The sequence below is a fragment of the Eschrichtius robustus genome, chromosome 13, assembly GCF_028021215.1.
Source record: "Eschrichtius robustus isolate mEscRob2 chromosome 13, mEscRob2.pri, whole genome shotgun sequence".
NCBI lineage: Eukaryota > Metazoa > Chordata > Mammalia > Artiodactyla > Eschrichtiidae > Eschrichtius > Eschrichtius robustus.
In genome coordinates, this window is record NC_090836.1 from 103,345,496 (window position 1) to 103,373,048 (window position 27,553).

General features: G+C 50.8%; 1 protein-coding gene across 5 annotated transcripts; it reads left to right on the forward strand.

Moving 5' to 3' along the window:
* TRMU (tRNA mitochondrial 2-thiouridylase) lies at window positions 1-25,842 on the forward strand. Of its 5 annotated transcripts, none has more exons than XM_068559936.1 (11): window positions 1-117; window positions 3,494-3,659; window positions 4,364-4,470; window positions 14,189-14,311; window positions 17,438-17,610; window positions 19,132-19,185; window positions 19,270-19,336; window positions 20,625-20,725; window positions 22,093-22,237; window positions 22,654-22,736; window positions 24,218-25,842. In XM_068559936.1, exons 1-11 carry the CDS (start codon window positions 36-38, stop codon window positions 24,362-24,364), a joined length of 1,248 nt encoding a protein of 415 aa, XP_068416037.1. In that variant the 5' UTR covers window positions 1-35; the 3' UTR covers window positions 24,365-25,842. The 5 variants fall into 5 exon arrangements, with proteins under 5 accessions (XP_068416037.1, XP_068416036.1, XP_068416041.1 ...); XM_068559935.1 differs by having other exon boundaries at window positions 23,187-24,309; XM_068559938.1 differs by lacking the exon at window positions 1-117 and adding an exon at window positions 645-721 and having other exon boundaries at window positions 23,187-24,309.
* The last annotated feature ends 1,711 nt before the right edge of the window (window positions 25,843-27,553 follow it).

A 27,553-nucleotide genomic window follows, 5' to 3' on the forward strand; every position in this document is an offset into this window, starting at 1 on the left:
GAATCGGCGGCGGCGAGGAAAGGTGGCCGCGCGCGATGCAGGGGGCGCGGCACGTCGTGTGCGCCGTGTCGGGCGGGGTGGACAGCGCCGTGGCCGCGCTGCTGCTGAGGCGGAGAGGTGAGGCGGCCGAGGGCCCAGACCGCCCCTGAGCGGCCCCTTCTCGGAGAGTCCCCTCCGGTCGTGCGGCGCCCCGGCCCCTCACCCTGTGCCTGGGGGTCGGAGAGCGCGCGACCGCAGCCCCGACTGCTGGGGAGCAGTCGGGCCCCCCGTTACCGACGCAGTGAAGTGGGGGGTGTCTCCGACTTCCTGGGGCCGCGTTTCTCCCTGGCTCCGAGGCCCTGCGCCCGGGGCGATGGCGGCGTCGTCCGCACTTAGCCTGGGGAGCCCTGACCTCTGCGGGCACAGCAGCCTCCGTGGTGTTGCTTGTCCTTACGACACACGACATGGCCGTCAGGCAACGTGTGCGACAAGTACCGACGGGTGGTCTGCTTATTAAATCGCGTCTGTGGTCTTGGTTCGGTGGATGACAAACTTTTGCGCAAAAGCGCTTGTGTTTCTTCAGGCGACTAACGGGTGCCCCGGGTCGGGAGCTGAGATGAACTGCCCGTCTGACTTCTCCGTCTGTGTGGCCCTCTCTCATTGTCAGGCCTCGTACCCCTAGTGACACTTGTGGACCCTCTGCTGTGAGCCGCCTTTCGTGCTTAGGCACTTTCAATGCAGAGTGAGTGCAAGGCTCCTGACCTGGGACGAGTGATTTAAGCGCTCCCTGTCTGTGAAGTGGAGAGAACACCTACCTCCCAGGGTTACTGGAAGTATTAGATAACATAATTCATACGGAGACTTAACCCCAGTGCCCAGCACATATTAGGCACTCAGAAAACAGTAGTGGTTATTAGTTCATATTATGAGTAACTGTAGCTGTTATGAAAGGTGCAATAAAAAGAGTTAAATAGCAGTCTAGGCAAACTGTAGGCATATATAATTGCGAGAAAGGGGGAATCAAAGAATCACAGAGATGGTAGTGTTTGAGCTGAGACTTGTCGAACCCAGGTTCATGTGTCCAACGCAAAGTGAGGCTAAACAAACCGAAAGTTCGAGTTTGGAGTAGAGGAAGGCTTTTTAGTTGAGGAGGTGCCAACCTGGAAGATGGGAGACCTAGACTCCTCAAATCCATGGTTGCAAGACTTGAAGGAGGAGTAGGATTTCACTAAGCAAAGATCCGGGAGGAGGAAAGCACTTCTGGCAGAGTCAGCAGCAGGAGCCGGCTCTGGCCAGAGGGAGGTGGAAGTGAGACCGTGAGGTGGCGTTTGGGGGCGGGGGCGGTCCCGAGGAGCTCTGGTTCTTTACATCTCAGCGCAGAAAGAATTCAGCGAGAGGCAAAGTGATAGATAAGGGATGTATTAGAATAGGACGCTTGTGAGGCTTACAAGCAGGTGGGCGAGAGGGTGCTGTGCCCTGAGAACTTAGTGGGTTACAGTTTTAAAATCAGAGGAGAAGCGGGGAGGGGGAAAAGACCACCTTCTTCCTCATTCTTGAGTAGACGTCAGTCTTCCATCTTCAGCTCCTCCACATTGGGTGGAGGAGTTTTCTTGTCCCTCCATGGTCAAGCCAGGACTGTCATGGCACAATGAGAATGAACAAAAAGGCAGTAACGTATCCTAAAAATGGTAAATCTTCTCAGTTTTCAGTATAATGTCACCCTTTCCTTATATTTTTGTTTTGAGTGCACAGAGTAGCGTGTCCTAGGAATCATTAACTTACTGAGCTCACTGGGCAGGATGTGGGTCTCATGCCAGCATTGCTTTATTGTTTGGGGGCATGTCTCATGCTTCTGTTGCATGGTTTTGTTGCTAAGCAAGCCTGCTTGGTTTTATGGTTAAGCAAACCTGCTTTCTTGAGTGATCATTAACGTACAGGGGTCTCCCATACTTTCTTCTTTAATTACAATCCCCTAATGGGACTAACTATTTAATTACCTACTTTGTCCCTTTACTCTGTCCCTATCAGAAGGAGAGGGGGGTGGAGAGGTAGGTTGAGCCCTGGTTATGCAATATGTTCTATTAGGGGCTTTCGACTGTGTTGGGTAGCAGTGCAGAGCCCTTGAAGGGTTCTGACAGGGCTGTGACATGTTTGGGGAGATGTGGCAGGTGGCCCTGGAGAGACTAGATATGTTATTTTACTGCTTCAGGAAGGTAAGCTCTCCTTCCCAGAATCCAGACTGTACAGCTTCGTATTCCAGCTTCCTTGGGTTTTGCTGCTCCATGGGAGAAGCTGATGGACGTAGCACAGAAAAAGCCTGGTCCCCTCCACTCGGCATCGGGGTTTTTCCCAGTCTTGTTGGACGTGCGTGTTCTGTCACGTGCCTCCTGGAAAGTTAAGGACTGGCAAGGTGCTGTGGTCCCCTCCTGGAGTGCCAGAGCCTGTGCCCGTGTAAGTGGGTCACATCTCCAGGAGAAAGATGAGCAGGCAGATCAGGCTGTAGAAGAGGGGATTTTTAAAGCTCTGGATGTGGAGTTGTGTATTTGTTCTGGTTAAGCTCTTGTTCTCTGCTGGGCACTGCTGGGCGCTGGGGACACGTGGGTGTACGAGACACAGCTCCACGTTTTAGTGAGCTACAGGGAGCGTGGACGGGAGCTACTGGCACCTAGTGTGGTGTGCACTGTAAGAGAAGCAGAGGAGGGAGGGCCTATGACCTGCTGGGATGGGGGGTGGTCTTGCTAATGTGACCTTTTAGTGTTTGGCGAAGCTGTGTCACTGAATCTGTTCTTTGGAGTACTGTATTAAACCTTTTACGGTCAAATGCCCTGTCTTTCATTACATTGAGCCTACCCAAAAAACAGATTTCTCATATGTGGTAGACACCTATGTAGTCCTAAAGTTGGTCTTTCCAATATATGGTTGGGTACTTTGTAAGCGACAGAAAAGGGAGAAAACGGTCTCAAAATATACAGATAGTACAGCCCTTACAATAAAGTAGCCAAAATTTTAAATGTCTTTACGTCTGATGACTTAGAATCTAATTCTTAGTTGGTAATTGGAAATAACTTTTGAAATGAGTTTACTTTTCTGATAACTGAATGGTGGATTTTATTTGTTTCGAAAAATTGTGCTGAATTTCTGCTCTTCTTTCATTCAGTCACACGTTGGCTGCGCCTCTCTATGTGCTTGGCATTGTGCGTGGGAGCACGAAGATGAAAAAAATGGCGTCTTGTTCACACCTTGGGGACGCAGGCAGTCAGTACAGCCCCACAGCGTGTTGTGATGATGGAGGCCTTTACAAAGTGCAGGGGGAGGGTCAGGGTGGGAGCATCAGTCGGAGAGTCAGGAACAGTTTGCACTAAGATGTAGTCAGAGCACAGAAGGCCACGTGGCAAAGGGGGGGACTGCCAGGCACCAGTGCACAGAGGCCCAGGAGAGCTCAGGAGTCACTGCTTTTTCCACCCAAGGTTGATTTCATATACTCTCTTTAATTTGTCCTTCGCCCCTCCCCCAGGTTACCAGGTGACAGGGGTGTTTATGAAGAACTGGGACTCGCTGGATGAGCATGGAGTTTGCACGGCTGACAAAGACTGCGAAGATGCTTACAGAGTTTGCCAAATCCTAGACATCCCCTTCCATCAAGTGTCCTACGTGAAGGAGTATTGGAATGATGTGTTCAGGTGGGTGCAGTTCCCGACGCAGATGGCTTCCTAAGGGCAGGACTGCCGTAGTCAGCCGGGCCAATGGCGTGCAGCCAGCACTTTTTGTTTTGGCAGTGGTGCTGAAGATTGTGTGTGGGAGGCCTCAGCTGCCCTCAGGGAGTCTGTGCTAGAGGCCAGGCTTGCATCCCAGAGCACCCCCTAGCTCTTATTCCTGTTACTGTGCTACCTGCCAGAAGTCTCTTTAGTGTCTCTGCTAAATTAGTATAAGGGAGCTAAGGCTGAGGTCTCCCATGGAAGGCTGGCTGTGACTGGTCCCTGAGGACAAATCTACTGGGCAGTAGATGTCAGGCTGAAGAATCAGCTGGGGTGCTGCTTAAACAGATACCTGGACCTGGGTCTGGGATGGGGCCCTGGAACCTGCACTTGAGCAGGCGCTTCAGGTGATTCTGATGGAGGGTGTCCTTTGGGTCTTATTTTGGGAAACGGTGCGATGGGACCTGGTGCCTGGTGAGTGTAGGTTCAGATGGAAAGTACAGCTGTCTTTAAACATATTTGATGAAAATATTGAAAATGGCTCTATACTGAAGCTCTTCTGTTTTGCAGAAAATTATAGTTTCGGTAAGACAGGGAGAAACTCTAAATTAAGCAGGTAATTTAGCTGATTTATTTTTCCATAGAGTGTCTCACACTTAGAAATGAAAAGTCTTTTCCTTTTATTCCAGTGATTTTTTAAATGAATATGAAAAAGGAAGAACTCCCAATCCTGACATAGTCTGCAACAAGCATATCAAATTCAGTTGTTTTTTTAATTACGCTGTGGATAATCTTGGTAAGTAATTTGGATTATCTTCATTTGTCTTTTTAAAAATCATAAGATTTCCGGGAGCTGAGGTTGGTTTCAACATGTATCTGTTTGATATTGGTGGTGACTTTTCTGGATCTGAGGATGTAAAGCTTAAATTTGAAGAGATCAACCCAGCCTTGGACAAGTATTTTCCATTAGACCCCAGAGTGAGAATCATAGCTGAGCCAGGCGGATACTATGTTGCATCAGCTTTCAAGCTCACAGTTAATATCATTGCAAAAAAAACTCACAATAGAGGAACAGACAGGCTCTGATGATGAAGATGAGTTGAGTGAACAGACTTTTATGTATTACGTGAATGATGGAGTATATGGATCTTTCAGCTGCATCCTTTATGACCGTGCACACATGAAGCCCCCTTCTGCAGAAGAGCCCCAAACCAGATGGGAAGTATTATCCATCCAGCATCTGGAGACCAACCTATGATGACCTCGATCGCATCGTTGAGCGCTGTAACTTGCCGAGATGCGTGTGGGAGATTGGATGTTCTTTGAAAAACATGGGTGCTCACGCTGTCGCTGCTGCTTCCACTTCCAGTGGATTCCAGAGGCTGACCATCTGCTGTGTGATGTCAGGGCCCACGTGGCAACTGATGCAGCAAATCCAGAACCACAACTTCGTACACAAATTAGAGGAGCAGGATGTTGGCACTGTGCCTGTGTCGTGTGCTTGGGAGAGTAGAATGAAGGTCACCCAGCAGCCTGTGCTGCAACTTGTATTGATGTGTAGACACCATTCTCGTAGCTGTTAACTGTGAGTTTAGCTTGAATTCAGGCTTTGGGGGGACCATTTAACTTAGTTTCTGCGAGGTTTGAGATTTCTGTGTGAGTAGGCTTGGCACAGCTGCGGCAATGTGGAAGCCCGGGAGATGGGGTCACACTTATCTGTGTTCCTATGGAAACTACTGGAATATTTGTTCTAGATGGATTTTTATTCACTTCTCAAACATGCTACTAAAGAGTGCCTCTCGACTGCTGAGCAAATGTTTGTAGCTTGTGCAGTGGCAGGCAGAATGGACCAGAAGCTTAGTGTTGTGAGCTGTTTAAAAAAATAATAAAATATCTTGAAATTGAAAAAGGAGAATATCATAAGATTTTCAGAGAAAGCCAGAAGTCAAAACCTTGTAAGCAGTTTCATCTTGCAGAAGGAAAGGAAGCAGTGAAAACAATAGTATTTTGTATTTCACTGGATAAGAAAGAACTCTCTGGCGATGCACAAATGATAGGATCCCCGGGAGAAGAGAGTGCGTCTTTGTCACGGACCGCACAGCTGTAAGGACCAGCACAGTGGATTTCAGGAGAACTAACCTCAGAAAACCCTGAGGAAAGAAGTGTTGGATCACTGGCAAGAGTTGAAAGGTGAGGCCCCTAGACCCTGCCTGCAGGTTCGGCTTTGCTCAAAGCAGCTCTAGTTCCAGATGTGGTTATATTTAGTGGAAGTTTCAGGAGCCCTAATTCAGAGCTTAAGAAACTCGGCATTTAGTTTCTTATTAGTCATCCTTTTTGCTGGTCCTACTGAGACCTTTTCTCTTGCTTTAAAAGCAGGATTCTGCTTTGTCTCGTGTTCTGAAAGCCCGTTTCTGCTCAAGGTCCTGCTGCCACTGACAGCTTTCCTGCAGATTTTGTCTGTTCCCAGCGTTCTGCCTTCTCATTCCCGTCTGCCTGGTGGGACATCCCCATTCCTGTTTGTTGAACCCCCTGCTGCTGACCTGCTTACTTAGGCTCCTCGTGGTATCTGTTGCTGTGCTCTTGTGAATTCAGGTTCTTTTTCTTGTCCCCTGCTGTCAGGGCCACCATAATGAGCTTCTGGAGTTCTGGATGCTGGTCTTTCACGTTGTTCTGGCCCATTGCAGCTCACCCTGCCACATCTGGCCATGTGCCAAGACATGCTGTGTGCCAGTGGCCCAGTGGGGTCACAGGACCACTGGCCACTCTGTCCTGTCAGCACTTTGTAATGACTTAAAAGGGGACAGAGTCAGCTTGCCAACCCGATGTGCAAGTGACCTGCCACTGAGATGACAATGATGAAAAGTCGGTTCATGGAGTTAGGTTATTTTTTACTAAAAACGCCCATGAGAACTACAAATTGAAGTCCTAACAAATTTGAATGCTGGGCTAACACCAATAACATGAAATTGAGTAGAGATAAATGCAAAGTTTGCTACCTAGGCTCAGTAATTAAATCTCCTGGTACAGGATTGGGAGTCGATCTAGGACCTCGAGGGGCCTCGAGCTGACTGTGAGCCTGCAGTCTGGCATCAAAGCCAGTGCAGCCCAAGTTTGCCTTGTGGTCAGGACATCCGAGGAAGGGGGAGGGGTCCGCTGGGGTCCACACTGGGCAGCCTACGTCTAGTGGCTGCATTTAGTTCCAGTTTACTCGGGAAAAAGAGTGACAGGCTCATGGAGCGCGTGAGTTGGTTTTGATTTTGAGAGTGTGGGAAATACTCCATCTGATGATACTTTGGGGCCATCATAGCAGCACGCAAGCGTGTGACTCAGGATCACGTTCTAGCGTGGGACCCCAGAGGGCAGAGCTGGGGTGCGCAGGAGAAAGATTTCACTCCAGGGAGGCACAAACAGCCCTTCACGGGGAATGATGCTTGCCTTTGTAGAGCTTGAAGCTCCTTGTCACCTTAGCTTTTCAGGGAGCCCCTAGGTGGCCATCTGTTAGGGATGCTTTGGAAGAATTTCTGCAGTAAATGTTTCTGAGTCTGAATTTACTGTGTGAACAGTACAGCACAGAATAAAAATACTCGAAACCTAGACTTCTGAAATCTTAGGGCTTCTCACAAAGAATCCTACATTTTTGCAGTGTAACTGGTGGTTCTTTAAGGAAATAAAGTTTTTTTTTTCCTCTGTTAGAAAATCAATCAAGATTTAATAATGTGTTCCTAAATGTGCTTTTTCAAGTAGTTAATATGCAGCAGTTAATTCTTACTGTGTCTTTTGTTTTACACTGAGCTACTTTGGTTGGTTAAGTACTGAATCAGTTTTGCTGCACCTTCCTGGAAAAAGTCTCTTGCAATACGAAATGTCTGAAATTTTCACACAGTGCAAAGGTTATGGATTAATATGTGCCTTGGTAGGTTCTTTCACTTTTTTGCATTATGTGGAAAGAAGAAATTGACTATGCTGGATGGTCCTTCACTGTTATAAAAATAATATGTATTTATTAAAGAAAATTTAAAACTCAGAAGAGTAAAAAAGATAAGGGAAAGTGTCACCTATAATTTCATCTCCCAGAATCAAAGGAAAAGACTTTCTGATATTTGTCTTCATTTTTTTCTGTACATTAAAAAAAGTAGAGTCATAAACTTTTTTTCCTACTGAACAATACCATAAGCATTTTCCCATTAAAAATTCTGTGTAAGTGGCACTGCTATTATGGCAATGGCACTTTAATTTACTTCATATTCTCCTGGTGTTGAACGTTTTGGTTGTTTTCAGTTTTTCCTTAGTATAAGAAACACTGAAATTAGCTTTTTGTACTTAAATCTTTGTGTGCATATCTGAATTTTTCCTTAAGCTAGAATGAATGGATAGATATTAACTTTAGAAACACTCTTAGAGATACAGTGAAATCTTGTAGCAAGATTATATCAATTTAGAGACTTAAAGGCTGCTTATTTAATGGAATTTCAAGTGTGCCTCTATTCCCTGGGATCTGGGTGTTTGGGAGTGGGGCAGGTAATCTGCACAGACTGCCTGGTGTGAGACCTGGCATCTGACTGCTGCTTGGTGCACCCTGGGCTCAGACTGGCCAAGGCCAGCAAGTGCAAGTCTAAAATTTGATCCTCGGGACGTCCCTGGTGGTCCAGTGGTTAAGACTTGTGCTTCCACTGCAGGGGGTGCGGGTTCAATCCTGGGTCAGGGAACTAAGAGCCCACATGCTGTGTGGCACGACCAAAAATATTTTTTAGATAAAAATTAAAAAAATAAGGGTGGGGCTAATGGCAGACTCCAGGAGGGCTCACACCAAGGAGTACTTCCCAGAACTTCTGCTGCCAGTGTCCTTGTCCTCGTGGTGAGCCACAGCTGTCCCCCGCCTCTGAAGGAGACCCTCCAACACTAGCAGACTGAGCTCTGCCCACCAGAGCAACACCCAGCTCTATCCACCACCAGTCCCTCCCATCAGGAAGCTTGCACAAGCCTCTGGGATAGCCTCATCCACCAGAGGGCAGACAGCAGACGCAAGAAGGACTACAATCCTGCAGCCTGTGGAACAAAAACCACATTCACAGAAAAGATAGACAAAATGAAAAGGCAGAGGACTATGTACCAGATGAAGGAACAAGATAAAACCCGAGAAAAATAAATGAAGTAGAGATAGGCAACCTTCCAGAAAAAGAATTCAGAACAATGATAGTGAAGATGACCCAGGACCTCGGGAAAAAAAATGGAGGCAAAGATCGAGAAGATGCAAGAAATGTTTAACGAAGACCTAGAAGAATTAAAGAACAAACAAACAGAGATGAATAATATAATAACTGAAATGAAAAATACACTAGAAGGAATCATTAGCAGAATAACTGAGGCAGAAGAACGGAAAAGTGACCTGGAAGACAGAATGGTGGAATTCACTGCCGTGGAACAGAATAAAGAAAAAAGAATGAAAAGAAATGAAGACAGCCTAAGAGACCTCTGGGACAACATTAAACGCACCAACATTTGCCTTATAGGGGTCCCAGAAGGAGAAGAGAGAGAGAAAGGACCTGAGAAAATATTTGAAGAGATTATAGTCGAAAACTTCCCTAACATGGGAAAGGAAATAGCCATCCAAGTCCAGGAAGCACATAGAGTCCTAGGCAGGATAAACCCCAGGAGAAACACGCCGAGATACATAGTAATCAAACTGACAAAAATTAAAGGCAAAGAAAAATTATTAAAAGCAACAAGGGAAAAACGACAAATTACATACAAGGGAACTCCCATAAGGTTAACAGCTGATTTCTCGGCAGAAACTCTACCAGCCAGAAGGGAGTGGCATGATATATTTAAAGTGATGAAAGAGAAGAACCTACGACCAAGCTTACTCTACCCAGCAAGGATCTCATTCAGATTTGACAGAGAAATCAAAAGCTTTACAGACAAGCAAAAGCTAAGAGAATTCAGCACCACCAAACCAGCTCTACAACAAATGCTAAAGGAACGTCTCTAAGTGGGAAACACAAGAGAAGAGAAGGACCTACAAAAACAAACCCATAACAACTAAAAAAATGGTAATAGGAAAATATATATCGATAATTACCTTAAATGTGAATGGATTAAATGCTCCAGCCAAAAGACACAGGCTCACTGAATGGATACAAAAACAAGACCCATATATATGCTGTCTACAAGAGACCCACTTCAGACCTAGGGACACATACAGACTGAAAGTGAGGGGATGGAAAAAGATATTCCATGCAAATGGGAATCAAAAGAAAGCTGGAGTAGCAATACTCATATCAGATAAAGTAGACTTAAAAATAAAGAATGTTACAAGAGACAAGGAAGGACACTACATAATGATCAAGGGATCAATCCAAGAAGAAGATATAGCAATTACAAATATATATGCACCCAACATAGGAGCACCGCAATACATAAGGCAAATGCTAACAGCTATAAAAGAGGAAATCAACAGGAACACAATAATAGTGGGGGACTTTAACACCTCACTTACAGCAGTGGACAGATCATCCAGACAGGAAGTTAATAAGGAAACACAAGCTTTAAATGACACAATAGACCAGATAGATTTAATGGATATTTATAGGACATTCCATCCAAAAACAGCAGATTACACTTTCTTCTCAAGTGCACACGAAACATTCTGCAGGATAGATCACATCTTGGGTCACAAATCAAGCCTCAGTAAATTTTAAAAAATTGAAATCATATCAAGCATCTTTTCTGACCATAATGCTATGAGATTAGAAATAAATTACAGGAAAAAACGTAAAAAACACAAACACATGGAGGCTAAGCAATACGTTACTAAATAACCAAGAGATCACTGAAGAAATCAAAGAGGAAATCGAAAAATACCTAGAGACAAATGACAAGGAAAACACAACGATCCAAAACCTATGAGACGCAGCAAAAGCAGTTCTAAGAGAGAAGTTTATAGCAATACAGTCCTACCTCAAGAAACAAGAAAAAGCTCAAATAAACAATCTAACCTTACACCTAAAGCAGCTAGAGAAAGAAGAACAAACAAAACCCCAAGTCAGTAGAAGGAAGGAAATCATAAAGATCAGAGCTGGAATAAATGAAATAGAAGCAAAGAAAACAATAGCAAAGATCAATAAAACTAAAAGCTTGTTCTTTGAGAAGATAAACAAAATTGATAAACCTTTAGCCAGACTCATCAAGAAAAAGGGAGAGGACGCAAATCAATCAAATTAGAAATGAAAAAGGAGAAGTTACAACGGACACCGCGGAAATACAAAGCATCCTAAGAGACTACTACCAGCAACTGTATGCCAATAAAATGGACAATCTGGAAGAAATGGACAAATTCTTAGAAAGGTATAACCTTCCAAGACTGAACCAGGAGGAAATAGAAAATATGAACAGACCAATCACAAGTAATGAAATTGAAACTGTGATTAAAAATCTTCCAACAAACAAAAGTCCAGAACCAGATGGCTTCACAGGTGAATTCTATCAAACATTTAGAGAAGAGCTAACACCCATCCTTCTCAAACTCTTCCAAAAAATTGCAGAGGAAGGAGCACTCCCAAACTCATTCTATGAGGCCACCATCACCCTGATACCAAAACCAGACAGAGATACTACAAAAAAAGAAAATTACAGACCAATATCACTGATGAATACAGATGCCAAAATCCTCAACAAAATACTAGCAGACAGAATCCAACAACACACTAAAAGGATCATATACCATGATCAAGTGAGATTTATCCCAGGGATGCAAGGATTCTTCATTATACACAAATCAACCAATGTGATACACCATATTAACAAATTGAAGAATAAAGACCATATGAGCATCTCAATAGATGCAGAAAAAGCTTTTGACAAAATTCAACACCCATTTATGATAAACACTCTCCGGAAAGTGGGCATAGAGAAAACCTACCTCAACATAGTAAAGGCCATATATGACAAACCCACAGCAAACATCATTCTCAATGGTGAAAAACTGAAAGCATTTCTTCTAAGATCAGGAACAAGACAAGGATGTCCACTCTCGCCGCTATTATTCAACATAGTTTTGGAAGTCCTAATGATGGCAATCAGAGAAGAAAAAGAAATAAAAGGAATACAAATTGGAAAAGAAGAAGCAAAACAGTCACTGTTTGCAGATGACATACTATACATAGATAATCCTAAAGATGCCACCAGAAAACTAGAGCTAATCGATGAATTCGGTAAGGTTGTAGGATACAAAATTAATGCACAGAAATCTCTTGCATTCCTATACACTAATGAGGAAAAATCTGAAAGAGAAATTAAGGAAACAGTCCCATTCACCACTGCAACAAAAAGAATAAAATACCTAGGAATAAACCTACCTAAGGAGGTGAAAGACCTGTACTCAGAAAACTATAAGACACTGATGAAAGAAATCAAAGATGACAAAAACACATGGAGAGATATACCATGCTCTTGGATTGGAAGAATCAATGTTGTGAAAATGACTATATTACCCAAAGCAATCTACAGATTCAGTGCAATCCCTATCAAATTACCAATGGCATTTTTTTTACAGAACTAGAACAAAAAAATCTTAAAATTTGTATGGAGACACAAAAGACCTCAAATAGCCAAAGCAATCTTGAGGGGAAAAAAAGGAGCTGGAGGAACCAGGCTCCCTGACTTCAGACTATACTACAAGGCTACAGTAATCAAGGCAATATGGTACTGGCACAAAAACAGAAATATTGATCAATGGAACAGGATAGAAAGCCCAGACATAAACCCACGCACCTATGGTCAACTAATCTATGACAAAGGAGGCAAGGATATACAATGGAGAAAAGACAGTTTCTTCAATAAGTGTGCTGGGAAAACGGACAGCTACATGTAAAAGAATGAAATTAGAACACTCCCTAACACCATACACAAAAATAAAATGGATTAAAGATCTAAATGTAAGACCGGACACTATAAAACCCTTAGAGGAAAACATAGGAAGAACACAATATGACGTAAATCACAGCAAGATCTTTTTTGACCCACCTCCTAGAGTAATGGAAATAAAAACAAAAGTAAACAAATGGGACCTAATGAAACTTAAAAGCTTTTGCACCGCAAAGGAAACTATAAACAAGATGAAAAGAGAACCCTCAGAATGGGAGAAAATATTTGCAAACGAATCGACGGACAAAGGATTAATCTCCAAAATACATAAACAGCTCGTGCAGCTCAATATTAAAAATACAGACAGCCCGGTCAAAAAATGGGCAGAAGACCTAAATAGACATTTCTCCAAAGAAGACATACTGATGGCCAAGAAGCACATGAAAAGCTGCTCAACATCACTAATTATTAGAGAAATGCAAATCAAAACTACAATGAGGTATCACCTCACACTGGTTAGAATGGGCATCATCAGAAAATCTAGAAACAACAAATACTGGAGAGGGTGTGGAGAAAAGGGAACCCTCTTGCACTGTTTGTGGGAATGTAAACAGCCACTATGGAGAACAATATGGAGGTTCCTTAAAAAACTAAAAATACAATTACCATATGACCCAGCAATCCCACTACTGGGCATATAACCAGAGAAAACTATAATTCAAAAAGACACATGCACCCCAGTGTTCATTGCAGCACTATTTACAATAGCCAGTTCATGGAAGCAACCTAAATGCCCATCGACAGACGAATGGATAAAGAAGATATGGTACATATATACAATGGAATATTACTCAGCTATAAAAAGGAATGAAATTGGGTCATTTGTAGAGACATGGATGGACGTAGAGTCTGTCATACAGAGTGAAGTAAGTCAGAGAAAAGCAAATATCGTATGTTAATGTGTACATGTGGAATCTAGAAAAATGGTACAGATGAACCGGCTTGCAAGACAGAAATAGAGACACAGATGTAGAGAACAAACGTATGGACACCAAGGGGGGAAAGCGGCGGGGGGTAGTGGTGGTGGGATGAATTGGGAGATTGGGATTGACATATATACGCTAATATGTATAAAATAGATAACTAATAAGAACCTGCTGTATAAAAAATAAATTAAATTTTTAAAAAAATCTCTGGAGATTTCCCTGGTGGTGCAGTGGTTAAGAGTCTGCCTGCCAATGCAGGGGACACAGGTTCGATCCCTGGTCTGGGAAGATCCCACATGCCGTGGAGCAACTAAGCCCGTGTGCCACAACTACTGAGCCTGTGCTCTAGAGCCTGTGAGCCACAACTGCTGAGCCCACGTGCCACAACTACTGAAGCCCACGTGCCTAGAGCCCATGCTCCGCAACAAGAGAAGCCACCGCAATGAGAAGCCCATGCACCTCAGCGAAGAGTAGCCCCCGATCGCCACTACTAGAGAAAGGCCACGCGCAGCAACGAAGACCCAATGCAGCCAAAAAATTAAAAAAACAGAATGTCAGTTATATTAAAGTATTTGACAGCCAGGATAGACATCTGTACTACAAAATTAAAATTAAAAAAAAAATTTAAAATAAAATCTGATCCTCGTGTTTTTAAAAACCTCCCAGGAGCAGATGCAGTCGCTACGGGTCACTATGCAAGAACGTCCCTGGAAGATGAAGAGGTCTTTCAGCAGAAGCACATTAAGAGGCCAGAAGGGCTTTTCAGAAATCGATTTGAAATTAGAAATGGTGAGTAAAAGTGCCTGGGCCAGAGCTTAATTGTTTGTGAATAAAGTAAAGTATTTTGAAGAATGACAGTGAGTTGTTTGAGCACACCTGCATGACTTCTCTCCGTGTGTTCCAAACTAGCTCGTTGGTTTTGGTTTCCTCTTCGAAAAAGGACAGTTACCGAGAGGGTCGTTTTCCCCAAGGGCCTGTGATTGGTACCAGGAGGAGGCTCAGGCGGGCGCCCGGGCCAGGGCTGCTGGGAAACTGAAGCCGTAATTCATAACCCAGTTCTGGGAGGAGACGCACGACAATAATAATTGGAGTGTAACAGGGCCTGATTCTTACCCTCGAGTTTTTGAGGACTTGAGATTGAGGTGTACTTTAGTGTGGCATGAGAGCTGGGACCTGACATGGCACAGGCCTGGCAGCCAGGCTTGTAACTATGCTTACGAAGATTACATATATAAATTAGCTTATCAGTGTCAAAGGGAGCAAAGTTCCACCTGCCTAGAAAATGCCGGGCAGTCACCTGGAAAGCTGCTGGCTTGTCCTGGTGTACATCTGCATGTAGAACAGAGGAATTTGCATCGTTATTAAGTGAAGGACAAGATGGGGCTCGGAGCCATGTTTCTGCAGGCAGTTTCCACTGCTGCAGGCCCATGGGGGAGTTGGCATTTCTCCGCATCTGGCCTGCCCTGGCTGCATCACACCCACCGCCTCCCTCCCCGCGCCCCTCTTGGCAGTGCCAGCATGCGGGTTCTCTGGTTCTGTTTCTCAGATGAGGAAACTGAAGCTTGGCTGCACTCGCCAACCGGGGTGCCTCGGGTTGGGGGGCTGGATCCCAGCTGGGTCTGTTCAGCTCCGACGTCCCTGGTCGTTGCGCCCTCCTCCATATCATCCGGCCTGATTTGGAGGCTGCAGCTTGGCCACCCTGTTTTCCTTCTCCCTCCCTCCTTCCCCCTCTCACAGCAGCCGAGGCCAGAGATAACCTTACTGGCAGGGCCCAGACAAGGACACAGCTTGATGTTGGAAAGGCCTCTCGCTGCTGCCTGCAGGGCGCTGGGCCGTCTGTGTTCCCTGAGGGGACATGTGTGTGTGTGTGTGTGTGTGTGGTGTGTGTGTGTGTGTGTGTGGTGTGTGTGTGTGTGTGTGTGTGTGTGTGTGTGTGTGTGTTTTGACCGCTTCCCTCCCCGGTTGCTGCCTTCGCACTCCTGGGCAACCCTCACCAGGAAACCCTGCACACTGCCCAGCCCTGCCACCTGGGGACTCCATGGTGGAATTTGCCCAGTGAAAGTAGGTCTAAGGGGCCTGAGTAGATGAAGGATTTGTTTCCATGTCACACAGCCATCCCCGCTTACCTCCTAGAAAATGTGGCGCCTTACAGAGCTTTCTGGGCCTTTTTGACAGGCCGAAGGCACTCAGACCTCTGACTGCATTGGCGTGTGCTTTGTTCTGTGTAGCTATTTTAATAATACCACAGTGTCTTTGTTCTCTGTGTGCGTTTTAGGCACCTAGAGATTTTTATTTTGCTCTGACTCAGTTGCCCTGGAGACCTGGTCTTGGGCCTCCTGGCCTGGGCCCCTGGGGAGAGTGCACAGGGGCAGCAGAGTCCAGCCTGCCCTCCTGATCCCTGGCCCTGGGCCTGGGTAGATGTCCTCCCCCGTCCCCGTGGCAGGTGGCACCACGGCCGACCCGGAGGAGCGAAGGTGTGAATGAGGCTCTAGGCACAGGCAGACCATCGCCTAGCAGGCGTCCCTCTCCGTGGTTTAGGGTTCCTGCTTTCTTTCTTAAAAATCATAGATTTTGTGTTTGTTTTAAAATAACCCAGAACTTTGAGAAATTGCTCCCAGTATTCTGAGGCTTTTCTATGCACTTAGACTGTTTAAGTTTAGTTTTGAAACAAAAACAGAGCCTTTGGCAAATGGGTCTGCCTACCTGATGACTGGCTGACTGAACTTGGTTTTTCACTTTTCACTTGATTTTGTTGTTTTCTACATAGAAAGTGATGGAATAGAAACCAGGCGATTGAGCTCAGTTTCCACCACTGTGCTTCTCTCCCTGCACCATTGTGGGCAGTCGCTTTAATGATCTGAGCCTCAGTTTCCTCATCTGAAAATGGGGATAATTCTATCATAGGGCTAAAGTGAGAATCAAATTTGAGGTCACGGGTGGAAAACATTAGCTACACAGAGAGCATGTTACACACGTGACTGGGCCGATCTGCACGCTGCACTTGGGCTGTTTGTACCCTTGGCACGGGTGTGAGCTGTGGGTGTGACTTGCCGAGGCTTTGCTTAGCCCTGGATGGGAGTCACGTGGAAAGAATCCGGAACACTGGTGTCACGTTCAGTTTCCTCCGTTGGTCATTGAGCTGCAGAGTGGGGGACCCAGCGTTGGCGGTCATGGAAGGTCTGTAGCACACCAGGCAGGACCGAGGGACCCGGAGATGGAGCCGGGCCTTGTGCTCTGAGCCGCATCCCGTGGCCGGGGCCAGCCACAGCTCTGCACTGTTGCTGCCCAGGCGGGAACGGGTGTTTACAGTGAACAGAACATTAGAGAAACTGCCGAGGAGCAGCTGACGGACGTCAGCTCGAACCATAAGAAAAGCCCACTGTGACCAAGTGGGGCGTACGTTTAGAAGCCGGGTGCTGCTGGGGGGCGTGGTTGGCGTCCACTGTGGGGCCTGGGAGGTGAGCAGGGCCCCTGGGAGCAGCCACGGTGCAAACACATCCTGTGGTTTTTAGGAAGCAGCACAGCTGACACCGTTTCAGCAGGGTTTTCTGTACGTGGTCTCGTCCAGTTTTCCCAGATGTGGCTGAGTTTGTTTTTTTCTTAATACTTTGTAACATTTTTGTCATGTGATGTTCAATCTTTGCAAATATAGTCTAACATGTGAACTGGAATAAATGTCCTTATCACATGAACTCTACCTTCTGTGTATTTTTTTCAGTAGGGGATCAATTAGGGATGAGAATTTTTCTTACCTTAACCACGGCAGTTCTCTTTTCTGGAGATCTGCTATTGAGTATTGATCTTTGTTTCTGCCAGACCAGGGGTAATCTATCAAAGTAAACAGAGGGACATTATTAAAAGCAAAGTATGATTATTTTTATTGCTGCAACATCTTTTGTTCTTTACTCTTGGCAGTGGTAAAACTTCTCCAAGCAGCTGACAGCTTTAAAGACCAGACCTTCTTTCTCAGCCAGGTTTCCCAGGATGCACTGAGGAGAACCCTCTTCCCCTTGGGGGGATTAACGAAAGATTTTGTAAAGAAAATAGCTGCTGAGAATAGACTTCATCATGTGCTTCAGAAAAAAGAGGTAGGACTGAGGGGTGTGCGTGCTCCCAGCCTGGGGTTCCGCACCGCCTCCCCTGCCCGGGGTCTGGCATCGGGCGAGGAGCCCATCACGCACACAGTGGGAGGGGCTGGGTCCTTCAGAAAGCAGCAGAGAAGGGACCTCTCCCTCCCGGCCGTGCCTCGGCCCCCCGGGGGTGGCAGCTCTCCTGGCAGCTCGGTGGCTGGCTGGGGTGCTCTTGGCCCAGCTGCCAGGTGAGAGCGGGATGGTGAGGACCGGGCCCCGAGACCCCCGTCGGCACGCAGATCTCTGTTTCCGTCCACGTGTCAGCACGGCCTCGTCAGGTGTCTTCTTTGCGCCAGGCACTGCACCGCTGGCCTCTGAGGACCCGGTGAGGAGCGCAGGTCCATCCCTGCCTTCGGGGAGCTTACGTCAAGGGGGCAGACGGACAAACCTACCGTTGTAAACTCAGAAGGTGTCCCTGAGAGAAGGGGTGGGGTCCGGTGAGAGAAAATGCCACGGGCTCTGATCTAGATTCGGGGCAGAGACAGACGCCAGGAAAGGCCTCCAAGGAAAGTCTGTCTGTCCTCAGGCCTCAGGGTGAATGGGATTTAGTGTCCCGTAGACGGTCGGGGAAGAACCTGTGCAAAGGCCCGAGCCTGGCGCAGTGGTGGAGTTGAGGTGAAGCCAGTGTGGTGGGCGCTTGGTGCTGGAGGGTGGGGTGCGATATGGGAGGGGTCCCAGCGGGCTCGGCAGACCCCGGGGTGGTCAGTCTAACCAGGCTGTTTCGGGTTGAGGTGGCCTTAGCTGCAGCCGCTGCTTCACGTCTGTCCTGGGGACGGGCACAGCTGTGCTTTTGTCGGCAAGTCGCTGTCCCCAGGGAAGCCATCCCTCCGCCCATATCATCTCTGCTCGTGTCTCTACCTGCTCGGTTTCTGGCTGTGGCTGGTAGGAGCCGAGGGAGCCACCCTCATAGGACCCGCGTTCTAGGGACACAGGTCAGCGCAGAAGCGCGGAAGCCAAACGACGAGCACGGGACGGCGGGCCTGTTCCCGCTAGGTCTTCCTGCGCGCTAGAAACGTCACCTCGAGAAAAGACTCTCCTTCCTCGGACCCACCCGCGATGCTTCACCTCGTGGCCTGGCTTGTACTTCCTGCTTCTGCTCTGCTCCGTGTCTCTCCCCTGAGGCTCACCAACAGTGGCCTGAGGGCTTAAGCAGCTTTAGTTTTCTTTCCTGGGCAGCTGGTCTGAGGGTCTGCAGCGCGGGGCCAGACCCTGCTGGGTGTGGAGGTAGCACTGCTTACTTAGCTGCCAAGGTCCATGTCTGGGGCCTGAAATAAGCCCCTGAGGTCTGTTTGTGGCTGTGACTGGTGTGTGTGGTGCTGGAGAAAGGAAGCCAGGCCCCTGGCCCGGGGGTGGGGCGGCTCGGGGCAGGTGAGGCCCCGAGAGGCCCCGTGTGCCTCCCACCCCTGCCCAGGCTCTCCAGGTGGAGTGCAGGACCCCACCCGGCCGTTCGTCTCACGGTCGGCCCTCCTTTCATTTCAGAGCATGGGCATCTGTTTCGTTGGTAAAAGAAATTTTGAAAATTTCATTCTTCAGGTGAGTGGTTTTTGATGCAAAAGGATGGAGCCACGTTTCTGCTCTGGACCTGGATCCGTTAGTAATGAAACGTTTGTTTTCCAGTATTTACAGCCTCGACCTGGTAAATTTATTTCTATAGAAGACAATAAAGTTCTGGGAACGCATAAAGGTGAGATGCACCCCTGGGCTGCTTTTCATCCTGAGCTCCTTGAGGCGTGGGGCAAGTTTGAGCTCTGGGAATTTAGACGGGATGCTTCCAGGCCCTCAGGGACGGGTGTGCGTGGCGCCAGGGAAGGTGGGAGTGGCTCTGACTGGGTGTTTGCGATTCAAGACGTGGGCTCCTTTAAAGCATCACAGCCAATAACAAAGGATGCCGTCTGGTTCAGGAGCCTCACTCTCTGAGTTACGTATTAAGTCCCCGTGAATAGACTTATTTTTTCATTACATATAGAGAATACCAGACTACAGAAAAACTCCACTGGAGGGAAGGAGTTAGGTTGACTTCAGAGCACGAGTTTCATGATTTAGGACGCCGTGAAGAGTTGGGACCAGAAGGTGGCCCTCCTGGCCGGAGTGCTGCACCCCAGGTGCTGCTCCCTCATTCGCAGACGCTGCTGGGGGTCGGGACACCCCGAGCCTGCCCTGAGCCGGCGTGGGGAGGACGGGTCAGGCGTGAGGGTTCACAGCCCAGGTGGGAGGACAGAGGCGGGCTTGGTCAACGGTGGGGCTGTGCCCTTGGGGGCCTGATGACAGACGAGACTTGGTCCAGCGTGGGTCTGACCTGCCGGAAGGACGAGGGCTGGGGCTCAGGCGTGGACACTCCCAAGGGGCTTGTTCCTTGGAGACCCTCGCCTCGGTTTGGGCCGGACGGCTTCCCCTTCCTGGTGCTGTTGGAGGGAGCGGGCCTTAGACGCCACGGGCTCCCAGAGAGCTGAGCGTTCCTGAGGGAGGACGTGCCGGCCCTGCTGGGGACAACTTGCAGGGCTCTCGCAGCCTGTCGCGGCAGGAGGCTGCCAGGGCACGCAGGGGAGCCCAGCTCCGTTGCCGGCTTGCAGAAGTGGCGCGCCGAGCTTGGGGCTGGGGGCTGGGGGAGGCGTGGCCTAGCCGGCTGGCCCTGTGATGTTTGTGGTGGCGGGGGGAGGGTGCACAGAGAAACCGGGGCAGCCGGGTGTCCTGGCCCCGAGGCGGTTAGTGCCCGGGGGCTCGGCAAGAGGGGCTTGTGGCTTCGGCGGGGCACTTGGTCCACGTTCTAAAGGAGCGGTCCCTGCTCCTGGTGGGTCGGGGGCCGCACAGCTGGAACGGCCCCTCACGGGGTGGGAGGTACAGCCTAAGCCAGGCTGCCCAGGGGGTCCGCAGAGGGAGCCTCCTGCCTGCTGCCTCCCAGCCTCCTCCCCGTCCCGAGGGTGGGACGTTTGAGACGGGGCCCCTCCCACCTCACTGAGAAACTCTTTCCACAGGTTGGTTCCTGTATACTTTGGGCCAGAGAGCCAAGATAGGTGGCTTACGGGAGCCCTGGTACGTGGTGGAGAAGGACAGCGCCAGGGGCGACGTGCTCGTGGTGAGTCGGGCGGGTGAGGTGACGGAGGCCTAGTCACGGCAGAGCCCACGGTGCTGAGCCAGGCAGCGTGGGGGATCTGCAGGGCAGCTGCGATCGGGAGCGTCCTCGCCTTTTCCTCTGCATCCTCCTGGGATTGGCCCTAGGTACCAGAAGGGTTTTGTTTAAGGTGCTTACTAGGCTCTTATTGTATGCAGGTCACATTATTAATCATCACATCAGTCCCTGTAAATAGATGTATTCCTCCGATTTTACAAGACTCAAAGATGAAGTTAACGTGGGAAGGTCCCTTGGAGAAGAGGTGGCTCAGTGCCCCGGACTGGGCCTGCACACAGAGGGCTCCAGCGACTCACTGTTGAACAGATGGGGTGCAGAGCCGGGACCAGCCTAGGCCGTCTGCCGCAGCGGGGCTCTGGGCCACTGGGACCCGGGACCGTGTCCTCAGGCTCTAGAGCAGGGCTTCACAAAGGGGGCATGTTTGCCCTGCTCCCCTCCCTGGGACATTTGGCAGGGTCTGGGGACATTTTCAGTGTCACGGCATGGGGGAGGGAGGAGGGGAACAGGTGCTGCTGGTGTGTAGTGGGTGAAGCCAGGGAGCCCCGTCCCCTGCACAGTGATCCGGCCCCAAATCTCAGCCGTGCCGAGGTTGAGCATCCTGGCTCTGAGCGCGCTCTGTCCCAGAGCTGGGGGGCCCTCCCTTAGACGCGGGCAGAGGGGCCAGCAGGCCTCTGAGACATCACCGCCCAGAAGAGCCCTGGGCGCAAGGGCCTGGACGGTGATTCTGGTCCAGCATGAGTTAAAGGGACTTAAGTGTAAAGTTTAGCTGTCTCTTTTGCTTTGAGAAGGGACATCCACCGTCACTTGTCCCCTGTGTGGGTCTCCTTATCTACTTAGAACCCAAGGGCCGCGGACTTGATGCCCTTGGTCCTGCCTCAGGGGAGGCCTGCTAGGTCCTAGGAGGCTGGGTGCATGGAGGCGCCGGGAGCCCTGTCCCCAGCCACGTGGGGCTTGGTGGGATCCCTGTGGAGACGTGGCTGCCCCGTGCGCCTCTGGCGCTGGGCCGCCGGGTTGTGGCAGGGGCAGGGTGAACTTCCAGGAGGAGAGGTCATGGGGTCGGATCGCATGCTCCTCTGCTGTTTGCTGAGTGTGACCGTGACGAGTGACTTTCCCTCTCGTGCCTCAGTTTCCTCATCTGCAAAGTGGGGTAGAAAGGCTCGAGGGATAAGCGCATGAATTTCCATGTGTCAGCGTGGATTTCAGTGAGTGTTTACTGTTACGATCATTATTAATGAAGTGCAGCGAGGGGGCTTTGGGGCAGGACCCTCCGCTGAGGGCTCCAGGGTGTCACGTCCTCGCGTTCCGCTCCGCAGGCCCCCCGGACAGACCACCCGGCCCTGTACAGGGACCTGCTGCGGACCGGCCGCGTGCACTGGGTGGCGGAGGAGCCGCCCGCAGCCCTGGTCCGCGACAAGATGATGGAGTGCCACTTCCGGTTCCGCCACCAGATGGCGCTAGGTGACTGAGCGGGGATTACCCGGGCAAGGCCAGAGTTAGGACAGGCGATCCGACCTGGGCCGGGGCCCCCACTTTTCAGATTGTATAACGTGCAGGCCTCCTTGCCCTCTGCCTACGCAGAGACAGCCTGGGGGGCGCTGAGGCCAGCTTAGCCTCCTTTGTCTGTGACACAGGGTCGGTCTCTGGAAGAGGGCAGGTTGCCAGGGCGGGTGGAATTGAGGGTCCCACTGGCAGGCCGGCCGGTAGGTAGTGTGTGTGCTGCCCCGGGGCCCGGGCGGCACTGAGCCCCTCTGGCTGTCGCCCCGAGCTTCCTTTGTCCTCGCTGCCTGCTCCTTCCTCCCCGGGGGCCCAAGGCCTGGGGCTGAGCACACGTGGCAAGGCCAGCGCCCCCTCCAAGGGTCCTTCTCTTCCCCCAGTGCCCTGCGTGCTGACCCTCAATCAAGACGGCACTGTGTGGGTGACGGCCGTGAAGGCCGTGCGGGCTCTCGCCCTGGGACAGGTGAGTGGGGGTACGCCGGCTGGCAGGCGGGTTGGGGCCTCAGCCCCAAGTCTGCGCCTGCTTTTGCCCCGGAACCCGGCCCTCCTCAGCACCTGCCCGGCCGCGTGGAGGAGCAGGCTTTGTGCTCTGGAAGGACGGCACTTCCTCCCGAGCAGAGCAGCCGGTCTCCGGGGGCAGTGAGAGGCAGAGGGGCTGCGGTGCTCGGCTCACAGCCCGCGAGGGTGGGTGCACAGCCAGCCCTGCAACCGTGAGGCCTGGCTCTTGCGCGGCTAGTGGGAGCGCCGGCTGCCCTGCCCAGGCCCGCCTCTGGTCTGGGCCCCGGGGACAAGGACAGAAGAGGGAGAGGCAGAGCACTGCCCCTCCCCAGCCCCAGGTCCGGGCTCCTGGCTGCACTGTGGGCACCCGGATGCCGGGTCGCACTGCAGGTGACACGGCCTTTCTCCTCTGCAGTTCGCTGTGTTCTACAAAGGGGGCGAGTGCCTGGGCAGTGGGAAGATCCTGCGCCTGGGGCCATCCGCCTACACGCTCCAGAAGGGCAGGAGCACACCCAGTATGGCCGTGGAGGGCTCCGGCAGCAGCCGGGGTGACAGCCCGGGCCGGGGTACCACGCTCTGACAGAGGCTGAGCGGCTGCTGCGGAGCTCGCGGGAGGAGACGTGGAGGAGCGGAGCCGGGGGCAGGGCCGCCGGGGGCTTGGCCACTGCTGCCGGCACCTGCCGCCCCAGTCCTGGCCCGGCCGGCCCAGCTTCCGGGCCGCTTCAGAGCCAGGGAGAGCCCGTCCTCTCTGCTCGCTGGCCGGCGGGTCTGTCCCAAGTGCCCCATGGGTGGAGTTCCTCTTTCGCACCCCCTAGAAGGGGACCTGTGGAGGGGGATGGCTGGGCTGCAGGGGCAGCACCCAATAAAAACTCTGTCCGGGGTGTGGATTCTGATGGCTTCCAGTGGGGTGGGGCCTGGGTGGGCCGTCCCGGGGGCTCCACGGCACTGGCCACGTGTGGGGAGGCGGGTGTGTGTGCTGCACGGGAGAGCGATGGAATCCCCCCTTCCTCCGCCTCCGTTCACGGCTGTGCCCACCCTTACCTGTGGCAGAGGACGTGTGACGGGCCTTGAGCTGAGTCCCAGCCTGCAGGGTGTCTGAGGGGGACAGTGGGGCCTTGAGGCCACTCTGAGGGGCGGCGGCTCTGCCCCGAGTCCAGGCAGCTGCGTGGGAGCCTCCCCTCCCCCTGCAGAGTGCCTGGCACCCTGGCCAGTCACGTCGAGAGCTGAAGGGTAGCTTATAGACAAGGGAAGTTTATTTCTCACGGTTGTGGAACCTGGAAGTCTGAGGTCAGGGTGCCGGCTCCGACGGGGGAGGGTCCTCTTACGGGTGGCCGGTGGCCGTCTTCTCGCTGTGTCTTCGTGTGGTGGAAGGGGCAGGGGTTTTTCTGGGACCCCCCCACCCCCGGCCACGCCGCGCAGCTTGTGGGATCTCCGTTCCCCCACCAGGGACTGAACCCGGGCCCTCGGCAGTGGAAGTGCTGCATCCTAACCACTGGACCACCAGGGAGCTCCCTGCGGCCTCTGAAGAACACCTGTCCGCTTCGTGAGGGCCCCACCCTCAAGACCCAATGGCCGCCACCACCTCAGGGCTAGGGTTTCAACCTGTGTCCTTCGGGACACAAACACACGCCATAGAGCATGTGCGCGTTTAGTGCGGCGGGCGGCTCGCCGGGCGCTGAGTGGCAGATGAGAGCACCTTCGGAGCTGGCTCTGGCCGCGGGCATCTTGGGGTGGCCGTTGTCCTGCCGTGGGCGGTTGAAAGGCCCGCTGCGGAGCCACCGCAGGACTCGGAGGCGGGAGGTTTGGAGATGCCCCACCGGGCCTCCCCCGGGGGCGCGGTCAGCTGGGTCAGGCGGGGGTTGGCCCCGTCTGGGGAGCCGCCACAGTGGGAGGAGGGGCGGGTGGAGGCAGTCAGCATGGACACAGGCCAGCAGAGGGGAGGCCGCCCTTCTAGCCTCCAGACGGCTCTTCCCGTCCTGCCAGCCCGACGCCAGGCCTCCAGCCAGGTCGGCCAGTGGAGGCGGGAGGAGGGAGCACAAGCCTGCCGCTGCCCCCGGGTCACCAGGTCTCACCCTTGGCTGCGCCCATGGCAGCCTCCGGGCCGCAGTACCACCTTCTCTCTGGGGGCACAGCTGACAGACTCTGGGAGGCCTCTGGGCAACGCCTCAGAGACTCAGGTGTAGCTGTTGGCCGGGGGGCACCACTGGGCCGAGTTCGTGGCCTGGGCCTCTGGCTTCCCCCAGACTCCAGGGCTGCACCCCCAGGTGACCTTCAGAGGGGCTGGGGCTGAGAAGTGGGTGGGCTTCCCCTCCCTCTTTCCCACACAGGTGCCCTGCTGCCAGGGCCCGGTCACTCCCACACCATCGATAACGAGAGAAGGGGCCAGAGCCGGATGCTTTCACGCACCGACTCCCGGCCTTTGATGTAAACAAGAGCTTCCCCGCACCCACCCCCCTCCCACCGCCCCCCCTCTCCTCTCCCCACATCATTTCCAGGGTAATCTCAGCGAGACAGACCCTAGAACCGGGCCTGTGCTTCGCTCCTAGAAGGCTCGGGTCAGGGTCAACCCCCGGGGCCTGTCTTCTGCCCACGTCCCCAGGAGCCTTTGCAAGCCCCAGACCTCCCTGCACCCCCAGTGTCTACAGGGAGGGAGCCTGGAGTGAGGCTACAGCGTGATGTGAGGGAGCACTTACTCCTACAGCTGGGACGGGGGAGGCTTGGTTGTTTTTGTGGCCTGGACGGCGTTCAGATGTTCAGTGTTCACGTCTGTGTTTCTGTCTCGATCCCGCGGGTCCTGGAGTGGCCTTGGCTAGAGGTTGGTATGGAGTGCAATTATTTACGTCCACGGGAGGCCACCCAGGCCCAGCGGATGCACCTGCTCCCTTCAGCCGGGGGCTACTCTCCTCACGTGTCCCCTTTAAGCAGCACTTTTGGCTTGAGATGGTGGTATTCTATCACGTTCATGACCGGGCACTCTTGACCGGTGAATGTTAGCAGGGGAACAGGGGAGGGAGCAGAACCTGAGAGTGACCTTTGGGGGTGGGGCGTTCATGGGTGGTTTTCCTCTTTTTTTCTCCCAGGCTTGACCCAAGGATGGCCCCAACCTCTGGAGCTGTGTGGCCAGCACTGGGGCAAGGACTCCAAGAGAGGCCTGGGAAGGGGGGGGGCCCTGTGGGCTGAAGAGTGTGTGGGATCCCCCACTGTCTTCTCTTTGCTCCCACTGATTTTCCCCAAAGGTAGCCCCAGGTGGGTGGAAGTGAGGCAGTGCAGGCAGCTAGAGCCCTGGAAGAAACCCATCTTTTTGGATAGAGGAACCAAGAAAAGGGGCCCTAGGAGTAACAGTGTGTGTGAGGCAAATCCCAGAGAGGAGAGAGTGCTGGCGGAATGGACCCCTCGCTTTCCATATATACTGACAGGCGCTGGCTCACCCTGAGTTGGAACAGACCCAAAGCAGCATATGAAAGGCTTTGAGGGCAGAACGGATATAAACCACCCCAAGTCCTAGACTAACGGGGTGGCAGGTGTACAGAGTGGACCCAAGGCAGCACAGCAAAGTCACAGCCACAGAAGGAGACAGAACTTGTGGTCTGAACCTAATGGGGTTGACTGCATTCTAAAACAAACAACTGACATCTGCCAGCGGATCTTAACAGGACCCTGAGGCTCATGATGTAACATTCAAAGATGTCAATCAAGGATTCAGTTTGAAATTAGCCAGCCTACAAAGAACCAGGAAACACCAAGAGAAAAGAAAACAGATTGCGGCCCCAAGATGACCCAGATGCCCAAATTACCAAAGAATTTAAAGCATCTGTTATAATCGTGCTCTATGAGGTAAAGGTAAACACTCTTGAAATTCACGGAAAACTAGAAGTCTTCAGTAGAGAAATAAAAGGGAACCAAATGGAAATTTTAGAACTTAAAATTACAATATTTTAAGTTAAAAAAAAAATCACTGGATAGGCTCAATAGCAGAATGGAGATGATAAGAGGAAAGAATCAGTCAACTTGAAAATTGATCACTAGAAATGATCTAATCTGAAGAACAGAGAGAAAAAAAGAGTGAAAACAGATGAACAAAGCCTCAGGAACCAGTTGTGTTCACTGGCGTCCCAGAAGGACAGGAAAAAAATTTTGAAGTGTGAGGTGCAAGAGTCTGGATGAGCAGGAAATGAATAGAAAGTTCCGGAATGGCTCCTGCTCCCCCCGGCTTGTCAGCATCCTGTACATGGTCCCTTTTCCAGGGCTGCCTTAGGAAGGGGCGGGAACAGGGATGCAGGAGTGGGGGTAAAACCAGACAGCAGAAGTACAAATTCAAAAAAATCTTAATTTATTGTAGACTCTTTCCTCATTTGTGTTGCAATTCCAGTGTTCTGAACATTAATAAATACACATTTGTTTAAAAAAAAAAACCTCCAGTGTCTAGTTAATCTCTCATAAAGTCTTAAGTCACAAAAATAGGTTTACATTTTTCCTGTCTTAATAAAACTGACAGTTGTTTTTTTGGTAACAGTTCTGATCAAATGAAAAAACTAAATACATCTCAAGGGACAAAATCCAGTTGCAGAAGACTATGGGATAATACGAAAGTGAAGTGTTCAGACTCAAAAATATTTCCACTTTTTTTTTTTACTTAGAAAATGTCTCCTCAATGGTAAACATTTGAAGGTACTATTATTTTGTATCTTGAAAAGGCCACTCCCCTGCTAAGGCACATTTATAATTCATTCAAGTGTGAGGGCTTTGGGATCGCATTTCATTTTTGTATGAAGCCTGTGGTCT

Coding starts and splice junctions, on each gene's coding strand:
- TRMU (XM_068559935.1), top strand. CDS start 36: ATGCAGGGGGCGCGGCACGTCGTGTGCGCCGTGTCGGGCGGGGTGGAC. Junction 19,337..20,624: donor AGTTCTGGGAACGCATAAAG/GTGAGATGCACC, acceptor CTCTTTCCACAG/GTTGGTTCCTGTATACTTTG. Junction 22,238..22,653: donor CCGCCACCAGATGGCGCTAG/GTGACTGAGCGG, acceptor CTCTTCCCCCAG/TGCCCTGCGTGCTGACCCTC.